Below are 17,573 nucleotides of genomic sequence, written 5' to 3'. Positions count from 1 at the left end.
CACGCGAAGCTACCGTGCTCACAGAAAAACCATGCCATGGGAACAAGCCCCCATAATAAATACCAAAAAATACAAGCAGGTAGTTGAGACCGAGATGTTTCCCTGTCCAACACGATGCAGCCGATGAGGACAGCATGCCCACCTCATCAAAAACCACTTGTATCGAAGGTGGACACCGGTCCCAACTGAGCGGTGCTACCCAGGACGCTCAGGCTATTTGCTTTCTTGGTGCCCACTCCCTTACAAGCACACGTGGGATGCTCTCAGCCTTTCGCTGAGATGATTGCATGCTCATCCAAAGGCTGCCGTCACATCAACCCGAGCCTCCTAGCATCGTACTGGGACGACAGAGCCCCTGGGGCTGCCTCGGAGCCGGGTCTTATCAATCCCAGCCCCATCCCTCAGGCTCGGGCCCCGCTGCCCGCACTCACACTGCACCGTCAGGTAGGCAGAGGCTGATGGCGAGCGGCCCAGGCTGTTGCTGGGGATACAGGTGTATTTTCCGGCATCCTCTGGCTTGACACGGAAAATGATCAGCGTCCCGTCGATCAGGATCCGCACCCTCAACTTCAGATCGCTACGAGAGAAGAGGGGAGGAGGATCGCAGGGAGACCCCAGGGGTAATGCCCACCCCGTCGGTGGTCCCAGCACGATTTGGGAGGAAGAGGAGGAGGACACATGGCCCCGCTGGCTGCAAACTCACTTCTTGAAGTAGACGTTCTCCTCCTCCCAGTACCACAGGTAGGTGAGGTTCCCGGGGTACGCCTCGGCCTGGCAGGTGAAGAGCGCATCCTGGGAGATGTTGACCGTGATGTTCTCCGGAGGGGAAACGATGAAGGGAGGTCCTGGAGGGGGGAGAGAAAAGCATCACCCCCATCAGTACAGGTGTCCCCACAAAGGTTGCTCAGGCTCAGCTCCATCACAGCATCATTGGCTGGGAGCTGCTGGAGGGCTCCGGGGCAGAGCTGGCCCCGGTCCCCCGGGATCACGGGGCTGACCTCGAGGAGCATGGTGGCCCTGTTATTCCCAACCCTTTCCCTTAATCTCTGCAGCTTTGGGGAGGGGGTCCCGCGCTCTGCTTCTCCCAGGGCACACGAGCTCACACCTCCCTTCATCCCAAGCACGTTTCCAGGATGGCATCACCCGCAGGAAAAATCCAGGGGGAAAACAGCAAACTGCCAGGAGCCGGTAGCGAGCTTCCACAGCTCAAAAGCAGAGCAGAGGACACCCCATGCTCCTCTCCCCGCCGGTAGCTGTTGACCTAATTAAAGATTTATTTAATAAAAGAGGGAGCAAGGAGCGGGAGGCCTGCCATGCATCACCGCTATCTGACGAGGCGCTTTGTGACAGCCTCAATCTTTTCCCCACTTCCCGAACAAAACCGAGCCGCCATCGGGGCCCGGCTGTTCATCGGCACGGCCGCTTCGGCACAGCCACCGCGGTGCCCCAATTAAGCGGATTCCTCCATCCTATAAATGGGATGCGGAGCCATGGGGCAGCCGGCACGACGCCGAGTCCCCAAGGCCAGCGGGTGGCTTCGGGGCAGCCCCCCGGGGACGCCAGCGGCCAAGGACAAGGCGGAGGGGCTCGGGTGGAAGATCTCACCTTGAACGAGCAGGCGCGTGGTGTGCACAGCCTCCCCCTGGATGCTGTACGCCCGGCAGGTGTAGGCACCCCTGTCCTCCCGGCTGATGGAGAGCACCGTAAGGCTCCCGTCGCTCACCTGGGGACGACAAGAGAAGACCCTGGAGCGCGGGCAGGGACCCCCCGGGGTGGGATGCGCCCTAGCCCCGGCTCAGCACCCTCCCTCCCTCCCCGCTTCCCACGGCAAAGAGCTGCCGGCGCTTTTAGGGCCGGATGAGAAACGGGTTTCCCCGCTCTGCAAGATTTCGGATATTAATAAACCAACACATGCGTTTCTGCTCGACGCCAAGGGGAAGGGAAAAAAAAAAAAAAAATAACCCTTGCAACATATTCGTCTCCCGCAGAAGCGACTGCCAGGCGGCAGACTCCAAACGGCTCCTGCCAAGCGCCCCGGCTCCATCGGCACTTCACAAGGAGCAGGATGCCATGCCGGAGCGTCCCCTGCTCCCGAGGGACCAGCTCCACCGCCGGGGTAGGGTCCGAGGGGGAGGCCCCGGCTCGGCCTCCATCCTTCCCGTGGGGCCACCTCACAGCAAGAGGAGCAGCCGAATTCCTCCCCGGGGACACAGCCGAGGACGGAGGGGCAAGGGACCATCACCCCCGGGGTAGCAGCTCCCCCATGCTCAGGGAGCCTTGCTCCCAGCCAGGCTCCCCCCCGCCTCATTCTGCCTCATCCTTCTATTTCAATTAGTAACAAATGATTCCTAATTACTCTCATTAGTGCCTGCGCTGATTCCAATGCCTGATTTACCAATTACAGCTCGGGGGGAATCTCTGCCTGGGAGCCTCCGGGATGCAAAAAGGGTCCTGGGAGGGGGGCAAAGCCCTCCCTGCCCAAACCCCCCGCTGCATCCATCCCTGCCCGGGGACACCGCTGCAGCCCCCACCCCACCTCCACCACAGCAACCAGCCCCCAGTTAAGAGTCCCCAGGGAGCAGGAGGGAACGGGGCTGCCCTAAACGCCCGGGGGGTCTCCAGCCTGCACCCAAGAGCAGGCAGCGTTAGAGGCTGCGGCTCAGCAGAGACGGGGGGGGGGAAATGGGCATCTCGGCAAGAAGTGCTGAGAAAGCACGCCCGGCTCCAGGCACGGCAGAGCTGCCGCCACCGTGGTCCCGTCGATACCGTCCCCGCTAGCGGGGCACCCGGGAGCCCCTGCAGCAGCCCCTGCCAGCCCCCACCACCCACCTACCTGGTACTTGCCGTTGTCACCCAAAAGTTCTCCCTCTCTCAGCCAGGTGACGATAGGCTTGGGGTTCCCGAACGCCATGCAGGTCAAGGTGACGCTGCTGCCTTCCTTCGCCTCTACGTACTGCGGCGGCGTCTCCGTGAAGGTGGGGGGAGCTGCGGGGCAGGGGAGACTGCCGTGACCCCCCCCGTTTCACCCATGGGTGCTGTGGGTCTGGGGAGGCACTGGGACAGAGGGGAGGCTGCCGCCTGCAAACAGGGGACACGCCGCACATCCCCGCGGCGTCACGGGGCATGGGGTCACCCCCAACGGCGAAAGGGGCTGCAGGGACGGGGACAGCAGCGGCTGTCCCCCCAGGGACACCCACCCAGGGTATCCCCTCCCCATCCCCTCTCCTCCAGGGCACGGCACCACATCCCCCCCATTGCACATTAACTTGCTATTGTCAAAACATGGGAAAACACCGCAGTGCAGATCGAAAGGCTCCTTCCTGATTAAAGCGGCTGGCAGGATTACAGCCCGCCCCTAATTACAAGCAGTTGTTAAAGCCCACTTTCGAGGAAGACAGGTTGGCAATTTAATCTGCTCGGGAAAAAAAGAATTATATTTTGTTTCTCCCCAAATGATTTTTATTTTCCCCTAAGAAAATTAAGCATTGTAATACGCTGGGGGAAAGCCACAGCCTTCCCCCTGGAAGCAATTCCTCGGGCCGGGAGGATTACGGTTATTAATTTGCTATTGAGCCCCTGCGCTGCACAAAACCCAAACAGCACCCCATTTTGCAAAGGGGGTCGAGCCCAGGATGGGACAGGGCACCGATGGCCACTTCCAGCCCCTCGGGCCAGCAGCTTGCACATGATGCAGGTGAAGCAGGCACATCCTCCTCCTCCTCCTCCCGCTTCCCTTGCTCCATCCTTCCCAAGCCCTCCGAGCTGGTGAGCAGGCAGGAGGAGGGCAACCTCGCCAGGAAGGGGCATTTCACCCCCTTTACGCGGGCAGGGGGGAAAGGAGGCAGCAGCAAGGCAGGGCGGCAGGCAGGGATGGGGCTGGTGTGCTGCACGGCAAGCTCCCGCTCGCTAATTGGGCTCAATTAGGTGGCTCTGCTTCGTGCCGCAGCCCAGCCATCCCTCCTCGAAAGGTTAAATTAATTGCTCAAGGTCAGGCAAGACCAGCGAGGAGCTGCCGGTGCCCACATCGCCTCTCCAGCCACCCCACTGCAGCAGGAGAGGCACAGCCCTGCTGCTGGGCTAAAAATAAAGACCTCTCCTGATGTGGAGAACGACAGTTTGCTAATTAGTTTAATATGCAGCCTTAATAAAATGAGAAAGTAATTTGAGTAAATCTGAATTTCAAGAAAACAAAGATTTGATTTTCTGATCTGTTTGTTAAGAGGAGATTCGTTCCCAGCCCCGTTTCTTGATGTCTCTCCTTTAAACAAGCTCCACATAATTAAACAGTGGAATCCCTAATAAAAGTTTGTCCCTTTTTAAGTCACGCCCCGGCTGGAGCAGTCAGCCTGCATGGCTCCAGGCTCGCTTGTCTGCAAGACGCAGATACCATCAAGGTCCGGCGTCCATCAGAAATCAAAGAGAAACCCGTCCTGGCACCGCACGCAACCCCACGGCGATGCCGCAGTCCCCCTGCCCGCCCCGCCGGTGCTGTGCCCGCCGCGCCCGGCTCACCGTTGACCGTGAGGTGGACCCAGCTGCCGTTGTGGAAGGTGTCGTACTGCTGGTCCAGCATGAGGACTTTGCACTCGTACCAGCCCTGGTCCTCGGAGCGGACCTGCTCAATGCGCAGGGAGGCTTTGTCGTGCAGGCTGGCCCGGCCTGCGGGGAGAGCACAGCCGTCGGCTCGGTGGCCCCGCACGATGTTCCCCCCCCGGCGTGTTGCTGCAGAGCAGCTGCAGCAGCTTTGGGGCCGGGCAGAGCCCCACCATTCCCAGTTTTGGGGCCGGTTGCAGGTGGCCGGCAAGACGCTCGCCCATCTGGGGAGGGCAGAGCAAGCTGCCGCAGCCAGGCAAGGTGCCTCGAGCGGCGTCTGCCCGCAGCGACGCCGGCCGCCTGCTCCCAGCCGGGGGCTGGCGGCGGTACAGCCGGCAAGCAGGCGCGCCCCAAAGCCTTTCCGAAAAGCAGGGTGGCCCAGGAAACCGGACCGGCAGCAAAGCAGCCCAAACCTCCAGCCCGGCACAGCGGCCACTGGGCTCCGGCATCGCTCAAGCATGAGCTGAGTTTGGCAGGGCTCAGCCCAGGCTCAGGTGCTGGCATCCTCCCTGCTGCCCTATTTCCCAGGGGAGCAATTTAGGCAGAGGAAGCCCTGCAGAGCAAGACTCAGGGAAGGTGGTCCCCAAGGAACGGCATATTAAAACAGGTCTGCCCCACCACACCAACCCCCTCGGGGTTGGTCCCCAGCTCGGAGACCCCACCAGAGGCCACCAGCCGCGTGGGGCTGGTGGCACGTTGGCAAGCGGCCACATGGGCTCTGCAGCTCCAACCTGCCACCTCCACCCGGCACGTGGCCCCGGCTCCATCCCCATCATTCCCCCAGCATCCCCCCCCCAGGCCCAGAGCTGCTCCGGGGCACAGCGGTGGCAGCAGCAGCAGCCGCCGCCGCCACCACGTGTCACCCTGGGTTTCTCTGCCTCGCTTGCTCCCGTCCCACACAGCCCAGCTGGCTTCCTAGCACTGCCGCTTAATTAAAACCAACTGGGTGGAAAGCGAGCAACGAGAGGCAGAGCCCGCGCGGTTTTCCGACGGAGGAGCGGATGGAGCGGAGCCGTACATCCCCGGCTGCGCCGCAGTCGGGACCCGGCATGTCCCCCTTGTACCCTCGTGCCCCCCCGGACTCACCGGCATACTCCGGGTCGACATGGGGAGGGTAAAACCCAAACTTGATGAAGATGGGGATGGGGACGCCAAACTTGAACCACTCCACGACATAGGGAGGGGGCTGCCCCGTGAGCGGGTGGATCACGTCGCATCCCAGGATCACGCTCTCGCCAGCGCGAGCGGTCACGAACTCGGGCTCCTCCCTCGAGCCGAGGGCACCTGCGAGGGGGCGAAGGAAGAAACTGTGGCTGATCCCACCACTGGACCCCAACATCGGTGTTAGCCGGAGGACCAGGACCCCCGGGAGAGCCACAGCGGAGACGATGCCCATCCCCAACTGCCCAGCTCCACCGAGGGCAGCTCCCGGGTCTCCCCAGCCCCAAAACCAAGGGGGGTTCCCCAAACCCCTCCACCCAGCTCCAGGGCCACCCCAAACCACCACAGGACTCAGCACGGTGGCCATCAATCACCCCCTGCCCTGGGAGTTTTTTTGGGGACTCCCTGCTCTCATCAGAGGGAGCGTACGGAGCACGCCTAGCGCTGCTCCCCACCGAACAGCACCATCAGGGTTGCCCTGCATCCCTGCAGCGGGGAAAAGGCTGCTTTTGCACCCCCGCATCCTCCGGCGAGCGGGACCGAGCGTGCAGGGACCACCGACCCCGCAGCTGCGGCGTGCCCAGGGATCCGGCTTTCCTGCAGGAGCCATCGCAGGGCGGGTCGAGCCCCCGGAGCAGTGACGCTCCAGCCAAGCCCCAGGCCTGAAACCTGGCTGCGACCTGCGCGTCGAGTCTGGCACCTTGCTCCTCCTGCCCGGCCCCCGGCTGGGGTAATTAACCAGGGCTTTGGTCTCAGACGAAGGCACTGCTCCACCCCGGCTGTGCCTCCCCGCTCAGCTGCAGCCTGTCGTCATCCCGCTCTCGCCATCAGCAGCAAAGCTGCATCCTCAGCACGGCTTTCAGAAAGGGAGAGGGAAAACCCAGGGCTGGGGGAAGCCAAGGCTGGGGGGGGTCCCCAAAACTGCAGGCGCAGGGTTGAGCCCCACGTCTCCCTTCCCACTAAGGAAGGGCCCCCCCCCGCCCCCTTTTCCTGGCACACGCAGCCGCCGCCTGCTCCAGGGGGGATGCTCGGGGAGGGATGCTCGGGGAAGCACGTTCCCACTCCTCCGCGCTGCTCCTCGGGGCCGCCGGTGATTGGCGGCGAGTGACATCACCGCTTCCCCGCCGCGAGAGCCGAGCATCACCGGCTATTTTTGGCTTTGGCACAAGCGCGTACCGGCAAGAGGCCCGTGCCGTGCCACCCCGCGGGCTCACCGGCCCAGCGCCCCCACGGCAAGGGGAGCGGGCAGAGCCAGCTCTGCCGGCAGCCCCGGCCATAGCCGAAACCCCCTCCCCGCTGCATGGTGCAACGCCGCAGAGGAGCACAGCCCTAAGGCCAACCGGGCATCCCCGGTCCCTGCAGCACCGGCAAGCCGGGCACCGGGGCTAGATGGCGGCTGTTTAACCCGGGGGGCAGGCTGGTGGCAGCAGGGAGGGCGATGCCGGGGTGCAAAGATGTCAACCATCTGCAAGGAGCAGATGCTGCATCGCACGCCCGCTGCAGGCACCCGGTCCCGCTTCGGGAGTCCCACACGGCCACGTACCTCCCTGGACCCCATCCGGGCCGGGGGAAGACTGCGTGCATGCATGCAATATGCGTGCACGCGCATGCACCCCGCGCTCCTGCCCCCCGCCTTGCACCGCCCTGACAACACTCTTGCACCTCTCCGTGCCTCATTATCGCTGCATCGCCGATGAGCTCAGGCGTTCGCACCCTGTCAGCGGGGACAGTGTCAGCCCTCCCCCGCCGCCCCGGCAAAAAGCTGCAAGGACCCGTCCCAAGCCCGCTGCACCCATCCGGGGGGGCTGGGAACCCCCCTCCATGCGCTGATCGGGGACAGGAGCTGTCACGTGCTGCTCAAGAGCATCCAAGGACACGCACTTCCCCAGCCACCTTGCCCGAGAGAGCAGGTCCCCAGCACCTCGCCACCTTCAAAGGGACAGTCCTGCTTTCCACCGGCAGCAGAGGATGGAGGGGCCAGCGCCTCAGCCCCTCTTCAAGCCCCCCGCCTGCCCCAGCCCGCCAGCTCCTTGGGTACCAAGGTGGGATCTTGGTTTTGACCTCCTCAACGCCAAACAGAGCCTGGCGTGCTGATGCTTGCCCAGCTAGAGAAGCATGCCGCCCAAGAGGCTGCCCAGAGGCCTCGGGGATGGGGGGTCACACTCGCAGCCCTACGCCGGGATCCCCTGACTGGCTCCCCAGCAAACCGGTGGGTGACATCCCCAGGGAGGGGACGAGCCGGCCGCTCCGCCGGACCCACGCCTGGCCAGGGCCACCCGGGCGTAGGAAAATAGGTCAGCCCCGGCAGCTCGCAGCGCCGGTGTCTGATCGCAAGGCCGGTGGGGAATTGCACGCACGGCTGAGCATCACCTCCCCACGCGCACGGCCGACTGGCAGCCACGGCGGCTAACCGGCCCCCGGCTCTCCCCAGCTGCCACCCGCCCCGCCACCGGCCCCCGTGCCCTCCTCCACTTCCAGGGACAGCGGGAAAGCAGTGAGGAGATGTTTTACAGACCTCCTTGGGTCTCCCCAAGCTGCCAACCCTGCGCTCCCAGCCCCGACCAGCTTTTCCTTCCAAATCCCGGCCGCTGAAGGCACGGGAGCGATGGAGACAGCAGCTCTCAATTCAAAGAAGTGTTTCTCACCTCCACGTTTGTGGGGAATCGCTTGAAAACAACCCGCAGCCGCCAGAAGAAACAGAGCGCAAATAGACGGGGTATTTTTAAACCCACTTGATTTTCCCAGCCAAGTTCAGAGGGGTTTCAAGGCTTAACCTGCAGTTTGGAAATAGGGTCAACGTCGGGGAGCCGCAGCGGGGACACGAACCCCAAATCCCCCCTCGGTGCGGGAGCTCACGTGAAGCTGGGGGATGCCTCGTAAAGAAAAACAAGTAATCAACAGGCTTCATCATCCAAGCAGATCCAGGAAAAATAAAAGCACGCCGCGTGCCAGGCGGCAAGAATACAAGATGCGGAGGTGGAGTTGAACAGCATCCCAAAGGGAGAGGAGGGAAGGCTGCTGCCGCGTAGAGACGGTGCCACCGCGGGGCTCCCCGGGCCAGCGATGCCGAAGCTGGGAAGACCCTCGCCCGGGTCTGGGCATCCAGTTTCTCCCATCCCAAGAGCAGAGACGTAAGGCGACAGGGGACTGGGTGAAACTGGGGGTATCCAGGTGCACTCGCTGAAGCGGGACCCTTCCTGCAGATGCTCTGTGAGAAGGATGCGGCCGTGGCAGAGCGGCTTTCCAAATGAAATAGCCCTGCACCTTGGCTCGCAGTGGGGATAAACACCAATCCCACAGCCAAGGGACGACGGTGAAAAGCCTGGGAAGGCTGCCCTGCCCAGGGGACACCCATGCCCTGGGGTCAGAGAGGAGATCCCGTCCTGACCCCCCACCCCAGGCGCTCGTCCCCAGCCCTGTCCCCCCGTGGGGACGACCGAGGGAGCAGGCGTGCAGCCCCGAGCCCGTGGACCTCTCCTCCCTGCCGAGCGGAGACGAGATCTGCTCTGACACATCCCGCTCACATCGGTGGAGGCGGGATATGGCGGGGATCTCTGAGGACAAGGCCATCGGCGTGGCATATGGAGGCCGGCAGGGAAGGAGAGCGGGCAGCCAGCGCCACGAAACAAGCAGGGCAGCGACCGCAGCCGCCGGGGGAGGGGGACAGGGACCACCCGCTGCAGGGACACAGTGCATAGGATGGAGGGAGAGCCGCCTGCCCCCCACCTCCCTACCCCCCCCCCCCCAACAGCTCGGTGGGGGTTGCACCCCCCACTGCATGCTCAGTACCCCCCTGCCTGTCCAGGGGTACCCACAGTCCCCCCAAAAGCATTTGCCTGTCCCATGGCGGGGGGCAGCCCCGGGGGCCGGGAGCAGAGCCCTCGTCCCCTCCCCCAGCTGGAAAGCAGCATCTGGGCTTTCAGCGCGATTCCTGCGTTTTAAACCCGATTTTCCAGATGGATGGAGGACGCCGCGCAGGTCAAGTGACATGCCTCAAGGTCACGCGAGGCCGGCAGAGGAGCAGGATTAGCTGCAAAGGGTGGCTCAGCACCCTGTTCACGGCAAGATGGTGACTTCAAACCCCATCCCTGGGGACAAGGGGTGTCCTGCGGGACCCTCAACACCGTCCCCACGCAGGCAGGCAGCTGCCCTGGCACCCCCCAGGGGAGCGTGCACGCCCAGGGTGCTGCCCCACGGCAGCCCCCCACCCGCCATAGTGGGTCCCCGCACCCCGCGATGACACAGGTGGCACCGTGCCCAGCTGGGTGACAGCTCAGCGAGCACATGTGCTAGCACAGGTCGGTGCTCAGAGATGGAGCGTGCAAGAAAATGACTTCCTCCTGGTCCCCCCAGTGTCCCCACTCCCACCTGGGGGTCCCCAGCCTCCCCCCCCTTTAAAGGCCACCGGCCCTGAGCAGAGCATCCCCACGTGCTGCACAGCAGCCGCCTCGCGGGAGCCATCATCTCCCAGCAACAACCAGCAGCTACCTGCGCGCTCCCCGCGAGCTCCCTCCGCGAGAGCAGCTGCGGTGGGAGGCTGGAGCCGAAACCGCTCCCGGAGGAGACCTCCTGCACCCGGAGAGCGCTGCCAGGGTGCTGCGCCCCCCAGCCCAGCGCATCCAGACCCGCATCGCCCTCCCCAGGGAGCGGCGCGTACCATCCCGATGCCATCACAGTCCTCCGACTGGTAACTGGGATGCAGGCAGCGCTCCGAGCTGCCCGCCAGCAGCTCCTGAATCACGCTGTTCCTGGCTCAGGCAGCCCTCCCACCAACGCCAGCCTCTCCATCGTGAAGCGGGAGGAAGGGAGTTGTTTTTCCAAAGGCCAGCTGGTCGCTCAGGGCTCCCAGCTCGGGAGATGCCTACCGCCGGGGAAGGGAGAGGGAAGGACTCCTCCATCGGCATGGCAAGGGGCTGGACCCGTTGCTCGCCCATCTCCAGGGCTTCTCTTTCCAGTTTGAAGCCACGACCTCCAAGACAGAGGACTGGAGGTGAATGGGAGCTAACCCATCCTGCCGCAGCTCCCGAGAGGAACTTGCAGGGTCCACCCATCACTGATGAAGCTGCATCTTCCAAGTCAAAAGGCAAGCAAGCCAGGAAAGCATCACCGCAAAAACCCTCCGGCAAGCCAAGTCAACGACCAAAACGCGCACGTCCCTCCCTGCGCCCAGTGCTCCCATCCAACGGGTCCAGAGGAGCAGAAATCCTCCATGGAAGGATGGAAACGGGAGCTGGGCCAACCCCCTCAGTCACTCCCGGTGCCAAACCATCCCCTTGCCAGAGGAGAGTGGGGCCAAAGCCACATGTGCCAAAGCCGGCGGCTGCTGGTCCAAACCCCTCCATGGCCGAAGAGGCACCAGCCATCGCGTGCAACAGCTCTGAGCCCGGAGCGAGCAGGGGATGCAGCGCCGGCATCGCCACGGCGAGCCGCTCCAACCGGCCAAGGTCAGCACCGCAAGCGTCACCTGCCGCGGTGTCCGGGGGGGGACCTCTTCGACGGGAGCCCTCGCCCGGGGCTGGCGAAGCCGAATCCTCCCTCCGAAAACCGCGCCTGCCGGATCCGCGAACATCCCCGCTCACCGTGCGGCACTGCGTCACGCTCGTGGGAGAGGGAGGAAAAGCCCCTCGGCGTCACGGCACCGCCGGGAACGCCAGGAGGCCGGATCCCTCCTCCGACACCCACTGCCAGCACGGTCACGTCCCGGCTCTCCTCCCCCAGCAGTAAGAGGGGATAATGTGCCCTCCTTCCCTCTCTGAGCCGATTAACGCCTGGAAAGCCCTCGGAGAGCCAGGCCAGAGGGCTGCCCGGGGCCAGCACCGCTGCATCTCAGCCTGGCTCTGCGAGGAGGAGGAGGCAGCGTGGGGAGGAAGGCCACAGCCAGGGGAAAAGCCCCGGAGAGGGCACCGGTGCACGGCGAGCCCCAGCCCTGCTCCGAAGCCCTGTCCCCAGGTAACGCGGGCTGACAGCCCCCCGCGAGGAGGGGACGGCGCTGGGGCGAGTCCGGCGGGCTCCCGTCCCCACGCAGCCCTCCCGCGGGGGCCGCGCCGGCCCGCAGCGCCCCCTCACCCGCTACGCCCGGCGCCCACCCACGCATTACTCACGGCGCGCTCATTCATCACGTACGCGCCGCTCCGTACGCGCAGCGCCCCCGCTCCTGGGGTCCCCGGCACCCACCCACCCCCGGCAGGAGGTTCGGGAGCTCCATCCAAGCGGCTCCAGGGTATTTCCAAGTTCCCAGGTGCTGAACTCGCCGCTCTGCTCCTCTCCCAGGCAGAGGATCCCTCTACAAACCGCTGCTGCAAACCACCGCCTTCGCCACGCCGCAGGATGCGTTTCAGTCAGGCAGCAGCTGGCCGCGACTCGGCGGCAAGAGGGGCCCCGTCCCCCCAAAAAGGGCGGCCCCATCCTGACACCCCCACCCCACCTCCAAGGATCCAGCTGCCAGGCAGGGATGCCAGATGTGACCCCCCCCCACGCGCCGTGATGCGGCGGGGGCTGCCGAGGTGCCCCCTTCCCAGCCCACCCGCGCCTGCCGAGGCGACGTTGCCCCACGCCGCGGGGCGGGGAGCGGCGGTGGCTGCCAGCCAGGCATCGCTTGCTGCCGGCGGCCACCGCATCCCCACAGGCAGGGTTCGGTGACACCCGAGGCGCAGGTCCCAGGTCCCATCCCGGGTAGGGACCACCAGGGTGCAGGGACCACCCCACACCCGGCGAGGTACCAGCAGCAGAGACGGTGCTGCAGGCACCTGCAGGAATGGCTGGGGGGGAGGTAGGGGGGCTAGCAGCCGAACAAAAAGAAGCCAGAGCAGGAAAATCAGGATTATTCCCCGCCACTGTCTCCCTCCTGACCTTGGACAACCCCTGTGCCTCAGTTTACCCAGGGCGCAGCAGCTAGCCTGCAGTGGGGAAGCGAAGGAGGGCAGTCTCCCCCGGGCAGGGGGGAGCAAAGTCACCCCCAAACCTGCAGCCAGGAGCACCCAGGCACAGCCGGGGTGCTGCAGGGGAAGGCACCGAATCCCTTTTGCATTTCTCCTTGCCCGGCCGGGCTACCCTTGCAGGGAAGGGCAAACGCAGCCTGCGCCCCTCGGAGCTGCTGCCTGCTGCTTCCCCAGGCTGGGGGAAGAAAAGGGGAGCAAGAAACGCTTGCCCATCCCCTGCCTGCACTCCGGCCCCGGCCGGGGGCCACGCTGCCCGCCTCTCCCCCCCGCACCCAGCCAGGCGTGCCCCCCGCAAGGACTCGCACCCCTTGCCTTCTCCCACAGGGAGAATTTCCAAGCCCCCGAGCGGAGACCCAGGCAGAGAGGGAGCCCGGCCGGGCTCTGCTGCCAGCTCCTGCCTCCTCAACTTCCCGAGTTGCAGTCGCTGCCCTCCGGGAGGTCACTGCAAAAACCGCTGAGCGCCTGCGGAAGATGCGCCGGGCGCTCCCAGCTCCCCCCTGGCAGCGGGCAATGAGGAAACAACCAGCGCCTCGCTGCAGCACCGGCGCCCGGGGACACAGGCATCCCTCAGCCCCCCTGCACGCAACCCCCCCCCGGAGCCGCAGCGCGCCGCGCCCCCGGGGCGTGCTGCCCCCCCCTCCCGGTGCAAGCTCCAGGACGTGCTGCCCCCCCGTGCAAGCTCCCCGGTGCATCCCCCCCTAGTCCGGTGCATGCACCCCAGCCCGGTGCATGCATATTCCCCCCCCCCCCAGCCGGTACACGGCGGGGGGGGGGGGCGGGATGCAGAGGCGGCCCCGCCGCCGCCCCGGAGAGCCCGGCGGACCCCCCCGGGACATCCCGGAGGAGTTCGGCCCGCGGCCCCACTCACCTTGGACGGGCAGCCCGCGGGCGCCGAGCACACTTGCTACCAAAGCGGCCACATACCAAATCATAGTACTACCGGCCCCCGGTGCGCAGCATCTTCCGCCCGCCGGGCGGCCCGGCCGGGGCGGGGCAGGGCAGGGCTGGCCGGGCCGGGGCAAGGCTCCCCGGGCCGCCGCGGGGCTGGCCGGGCCGGAGGGGCGGCTCAGAGCCGGCCGCCGGCCGCCGCCGCTGCGCCCATGCCCGCGCCCATGCCGCCGCCGCGCTGCACCTGCCCTCCGCCGCACGGCGCGGGGCGCAGCCTAGCCTGCGCCCTTTAGCGGCTCGGTGCCGCCCCCGCCCGCCGCCCATTGGCCGCGCCCCGGCGGAGTGGGCGGTGATTGGCCGGCGGCGCGGCCCGGGCCCGTTTCAAGGTGGGTTGGCGCGCGCGGGGCCCCTGCGCCGCAGTATCATGCGCACTGCCGGGAGCGGCGGGCGGTGCGCCGGCACGGCACGGCACGGCGCGGCTCGGCACGGCTCGGGGTCACCTCCGCCGACCGGTCACCTCGCGACCGGCCCTGCCACCCGCCCCGGAGCAGCGTCCCCTCCCTGTCCCCAGATGTGTCCCCTGCACCGGCAGTGTCCCCTCCCTGTCCCCAGATGTGTCCCCTCCCTGTTCCCAGATGTGTCCCCTGCACCGGCTCAGCATCACCTCCCTGTCCCCAGATGTGTCCCCTGCACCGGCAGTGTCCCCTCCCTGTCCCCAGATGTGTCCCCTCCCTGTTCCCAGATGTGTCCCCTGCACCGGCTCAGCATCACCTCCCTGTTCCCAGATGTGTCACTTCCCTGTCCTCAGATGTGTCCCCTGCACTGGCTCAGCGTCCCCTCCCTGTCTCCAGATGTGTCCCCTGCACCAGCACAGTGTCTCCTCCCTGTCCCCAGATGTGTCACCTGCACCGGCTCAGCGTCACTGCCCTGTCCCCAGATGTGTCCCCTGCACCAGCAGTGTTCTCTCCCTGTCCCCAGATGTGTCACCTCCCTGTCCCCTGATGTGTCCCCTGCACCGGCAGTGTCCCCTCCCTGTCCCCAGATGTGTCCCCTGCACTGGCTCAGCGTCACCTCCCTGTCCCCAGATGTGCCCTTTGCACTGGAACAGTGTCCCCTCCCTGTCCCCAGTGTGCCCCCTGCAGCGGCTCAACGTCACCGCCCTGTCCCCTGATGTGTCCCCTGCACCAGCACAGTGTCACCTCCCTGTCCCCAGATGTGTCCCCTCCCTGTCCCCAGATGTGTCACTTCCCTGTCCCCAGATGTGTCCCCTGCACTGGTTCAGCGTCCCCTCCCTGTCTCCAGATGTGTCCCCTGTACCAGCACAGTGTCCTCTCCCTGTCCCCAGATGTGTCACCTGCACCAGCTCAGCGTCACTGCCCTGTCCCCAGATGTGTCCCCTGCACCAGCAGTGTCCTCTCCCTGTCCCCAGATGTGTCATCTCCCTGTCCCCAGATGTGTCCCCTGCACTGGCAGTGTCCCCTCCCTGTCCCCAGATGTGTCCCCTGCACCGGCATAGTGTCACTTCCCTGTCCCCAGATGTGTCACCTCCCTGTCCCCAGTGTGCCCCCTGCAGCGGCTCAACGTCACCACCCTGTCCCCTGATGTGTCCCCTGCACCAGCACAGTGTCACCTCCCTGTCCCCAGATGTGTCTCCTCCCCATCCCCAGATGTGTCCCCTGCACCAGCCCAGCATCACCTCCCTGTCCCCTGATGTGTCCCCTGTACTGGTGCAGCATCACCTCCCTGTCCCCAGATGCATCCCCTGCACCAGCTCAGCATCACCTTCCTGCTCCCAGATGTGCCCCCCTGACCTGATGCAGTGTCACCTCCCTGTCCCCAGCTCTGCCACCTGCCCCTGCTGCCATACACCACCTTCCTGACACCCCAGTGCCACTTTGTGCCCACCGCGGGCTGAGCCACCTGTCCCCTGCACCCGTTCCGCATCACCCCGACCAACATCAGCTGTGCCATCTGTCCCTGCCACCCTGCACCACCTTGGGGTCGCGTCCCTGGTGCCACTGCAACCTTGTACCCCGCATCAGGGTAACATACCTCCCACCATCTGTGCCCCTGGCAGAGATTCGGTGTCATCCCCCCACCACCCTCCATCAGCTGTGCCCCCTGCACTGCTCAGTCACCTCCTCGCCACCTGCCACAGCTTGGTGTCACATTCGCCTGCCACCTCACACCCAGCACCGGCTCGGTGCCACTGCCACCCCTTGTGCCAGCTGTACCACCTGCCACCACCCGCGTCACCTCCCCCTGCTCCTGCTCTATGCCACTTGCCCTCATCCCTAACCCCCTGCACCCTGTGACACCTCCGTGTCACCCTCTCCCCCCCACTGTGTCCCTTTGTGCCCTGCTGAGCACAGCCCTCCCTGTGAAAAGAGAGAATTGGGGTCTGCTCTAATGGAAAACCGGGAGAAAATAGGAAGTCCCCCCGTGCCCTCCCGTCTCAGCCCACCTCTCCTCCCTGCAAAGACCTCTGGTGATGCCAGATGGGCAAACAGCCGGGCTGGCTCCCCGAGGAGCGTGCCAGCAAGAGAAACAGGACACTGAACTTCCCCCGAGATGACAGGCAGCCCGGGAGGGGACAGGCTCGCACGGAGAGGGGGGCACGGCCGTTTTGTCCCCAGTACTCACCATCTTTCCCCTGCCCACACCGTTGGGAGAGTATCTGGGGAGAGGTTTGAGCAGCTGCTGGTCTTCCCACTTCGTCTTCCCATGCATGTCCTGGAAAGAGGCAAAAAACCTCAACCCTTGTAGAGGACGCAGGTGTGTGAGGAGCGCGAGGAGCACCCCGCACCTTCTGCCCGCAATTACACTTATTGCGGGTCAGGCATCGGCTCGGCCCTGGGCAGGAGGCGAGAGCCTGCAGGCAGCACGAGGCTCGGCAGAGAGCATCCCCCAGCCCAGCCCCAGCTCACGCGAGCTCCCGGGCAGTTTGCTTCTCTAGCAAAATCCAAGACCTCGTAAAAATCTGACTCAGCTCTTAGTCCTCAGGTCTGAACTGAAAGCTTGCAAGTCTGCAAGACGGGTTGGCGGGGTTGGCAGAGCCAAGGACGACCCTCGCGTTGGGGCAGTTTTGCTGTTGAAGCTGCTCTCCGGATCGCACGCCAAGCCGGGTCGCTGCAGCCTGGTTCCTGAAAGTCAGGTTTGCAGCCACGGGTGGGCAGAGCCCCTCGGCCAGCACCCTCCCCACTCCGGTCCTGCCGGCTTCGAAGCACCCGAAAAATCCCAGCCATCACCCGCTGCCTGGGAGGGAGCAAGCCCAAGGCCAGCAGAGCTCCATCCACCCTCGCCCACCCAGAGAGAGTCGATATATTCTGGTTCAGCTGGAGTCCATGCTACCAGCCAGATCATCTTCATGCCTTTAGCTGGGTTTTGCCACAATTTCAAGGAGAAAAAAAAAATAATGAAGGACATTGATGACACAGCCCAGCCTGGGAGGCATGAGGAGCCCGTGGTAGATGGGAAGGACCCAGCCCCGCTCCCGGCGCGTACCACTGAGCCCAGCACGGCACAGGGGCCCCACCGGCATCCCTCAAGAAACCGGAGATACAGGGCTTGGGTTGGAGCACGGCTGCCGGTTCACACTCTTGTTTCTCCAGACTAATTTGCTGGTTTTATGAAATCCATTCCCCACTGTTTTCACACTTCTCTCCCTCTCTATTTATAGCTGGGTTTATTTACATGAACAGGGCACTCCATGTACTTTCACGTCAGTCTGCGGTGGCAGAGCCGGGAGCGGGCGAAGGCAGCACGCAGCAAGGGAAGGCAAGGAGCACCCAGGTCCTCGGCGACGGCCACCTCCTGCCCGCCACGTGGGAGGCAGGCAGGCAGCCAGCCCTCCCTGCCGAGACGGGAGCTGCCGGGGAACGAGCCGGAGCCGAACGAGCCACGCGTGCCCCAGACCCACGCACGCCCCGTCCCCGTCCCCGCAGGGCACCGCGATGCAGCTCCCATGGGATGCAGGTGACCCTGGAGCCTCCT

The 17,573-nt window shown here is 65.0% G+C and overlaps 1 protein-coding gene across 1 annotated transcript in view; it reads right to left on the bottom strand.

Moving 5' to 3' along the window:
* IGSF9B (immunoglobulin superfamily member 9B) overlaps window positions 1-13,624 on the bottom strand; it is a 43,397-nt gene extending 29,773 nt beyond the window's left edge. Inside the window, exons 1-7 of the mRNA XM_075172705.1 lie at window positions 13,561-13,624; window positions 5,680-5,877; window positions 4,513-4,659; window positions 2,834-2,985; window positions 1,606-1,723; window positions 704-845; window positions 432-577 (exon numbers count right to left, since the gene is read on the bottom strand). Coding sequence (XP_075028806.1) covers window positions 432-577; window positions 704-845; window positions 1,606-1,723; window positions 2,834-2,985; window positions 4,513-4,659; window positions 5,680-5,877; window positions 13,561-13,624 — 967 coding nt within the window. The remainder of the gene's footprint in view (window positions 1-431; window positions 578-703; window positions 846-1,605; window positions 1,724-2,833; window positions 2,986-4,512; window positions 4,660-5,679; window positions 5,878-13,560) is intronic.
* Between the last annotated feature and the right edge of the window lie 3,949 nt (window positions 13,625-17,573).

Source organism: Calonectris borealis, chromosome 24, assembly GCF_964195595.1.
Source record: "Calonectris borealis chromosome 24, bCalBor7.hap1.2, whole genome shotgun sequence".
Lineage (NCBI taxonomy): Eukaryota > Metazoa > Chordata > Aves > Procellariiformes > Procellariidae > Calonectris > Calonectris borealis.
The sequence above is the reverse complement of the archived record's forward strand: the minus strand, read 5'-3'. Positions and strand labels throughout refer to the sequence as shown.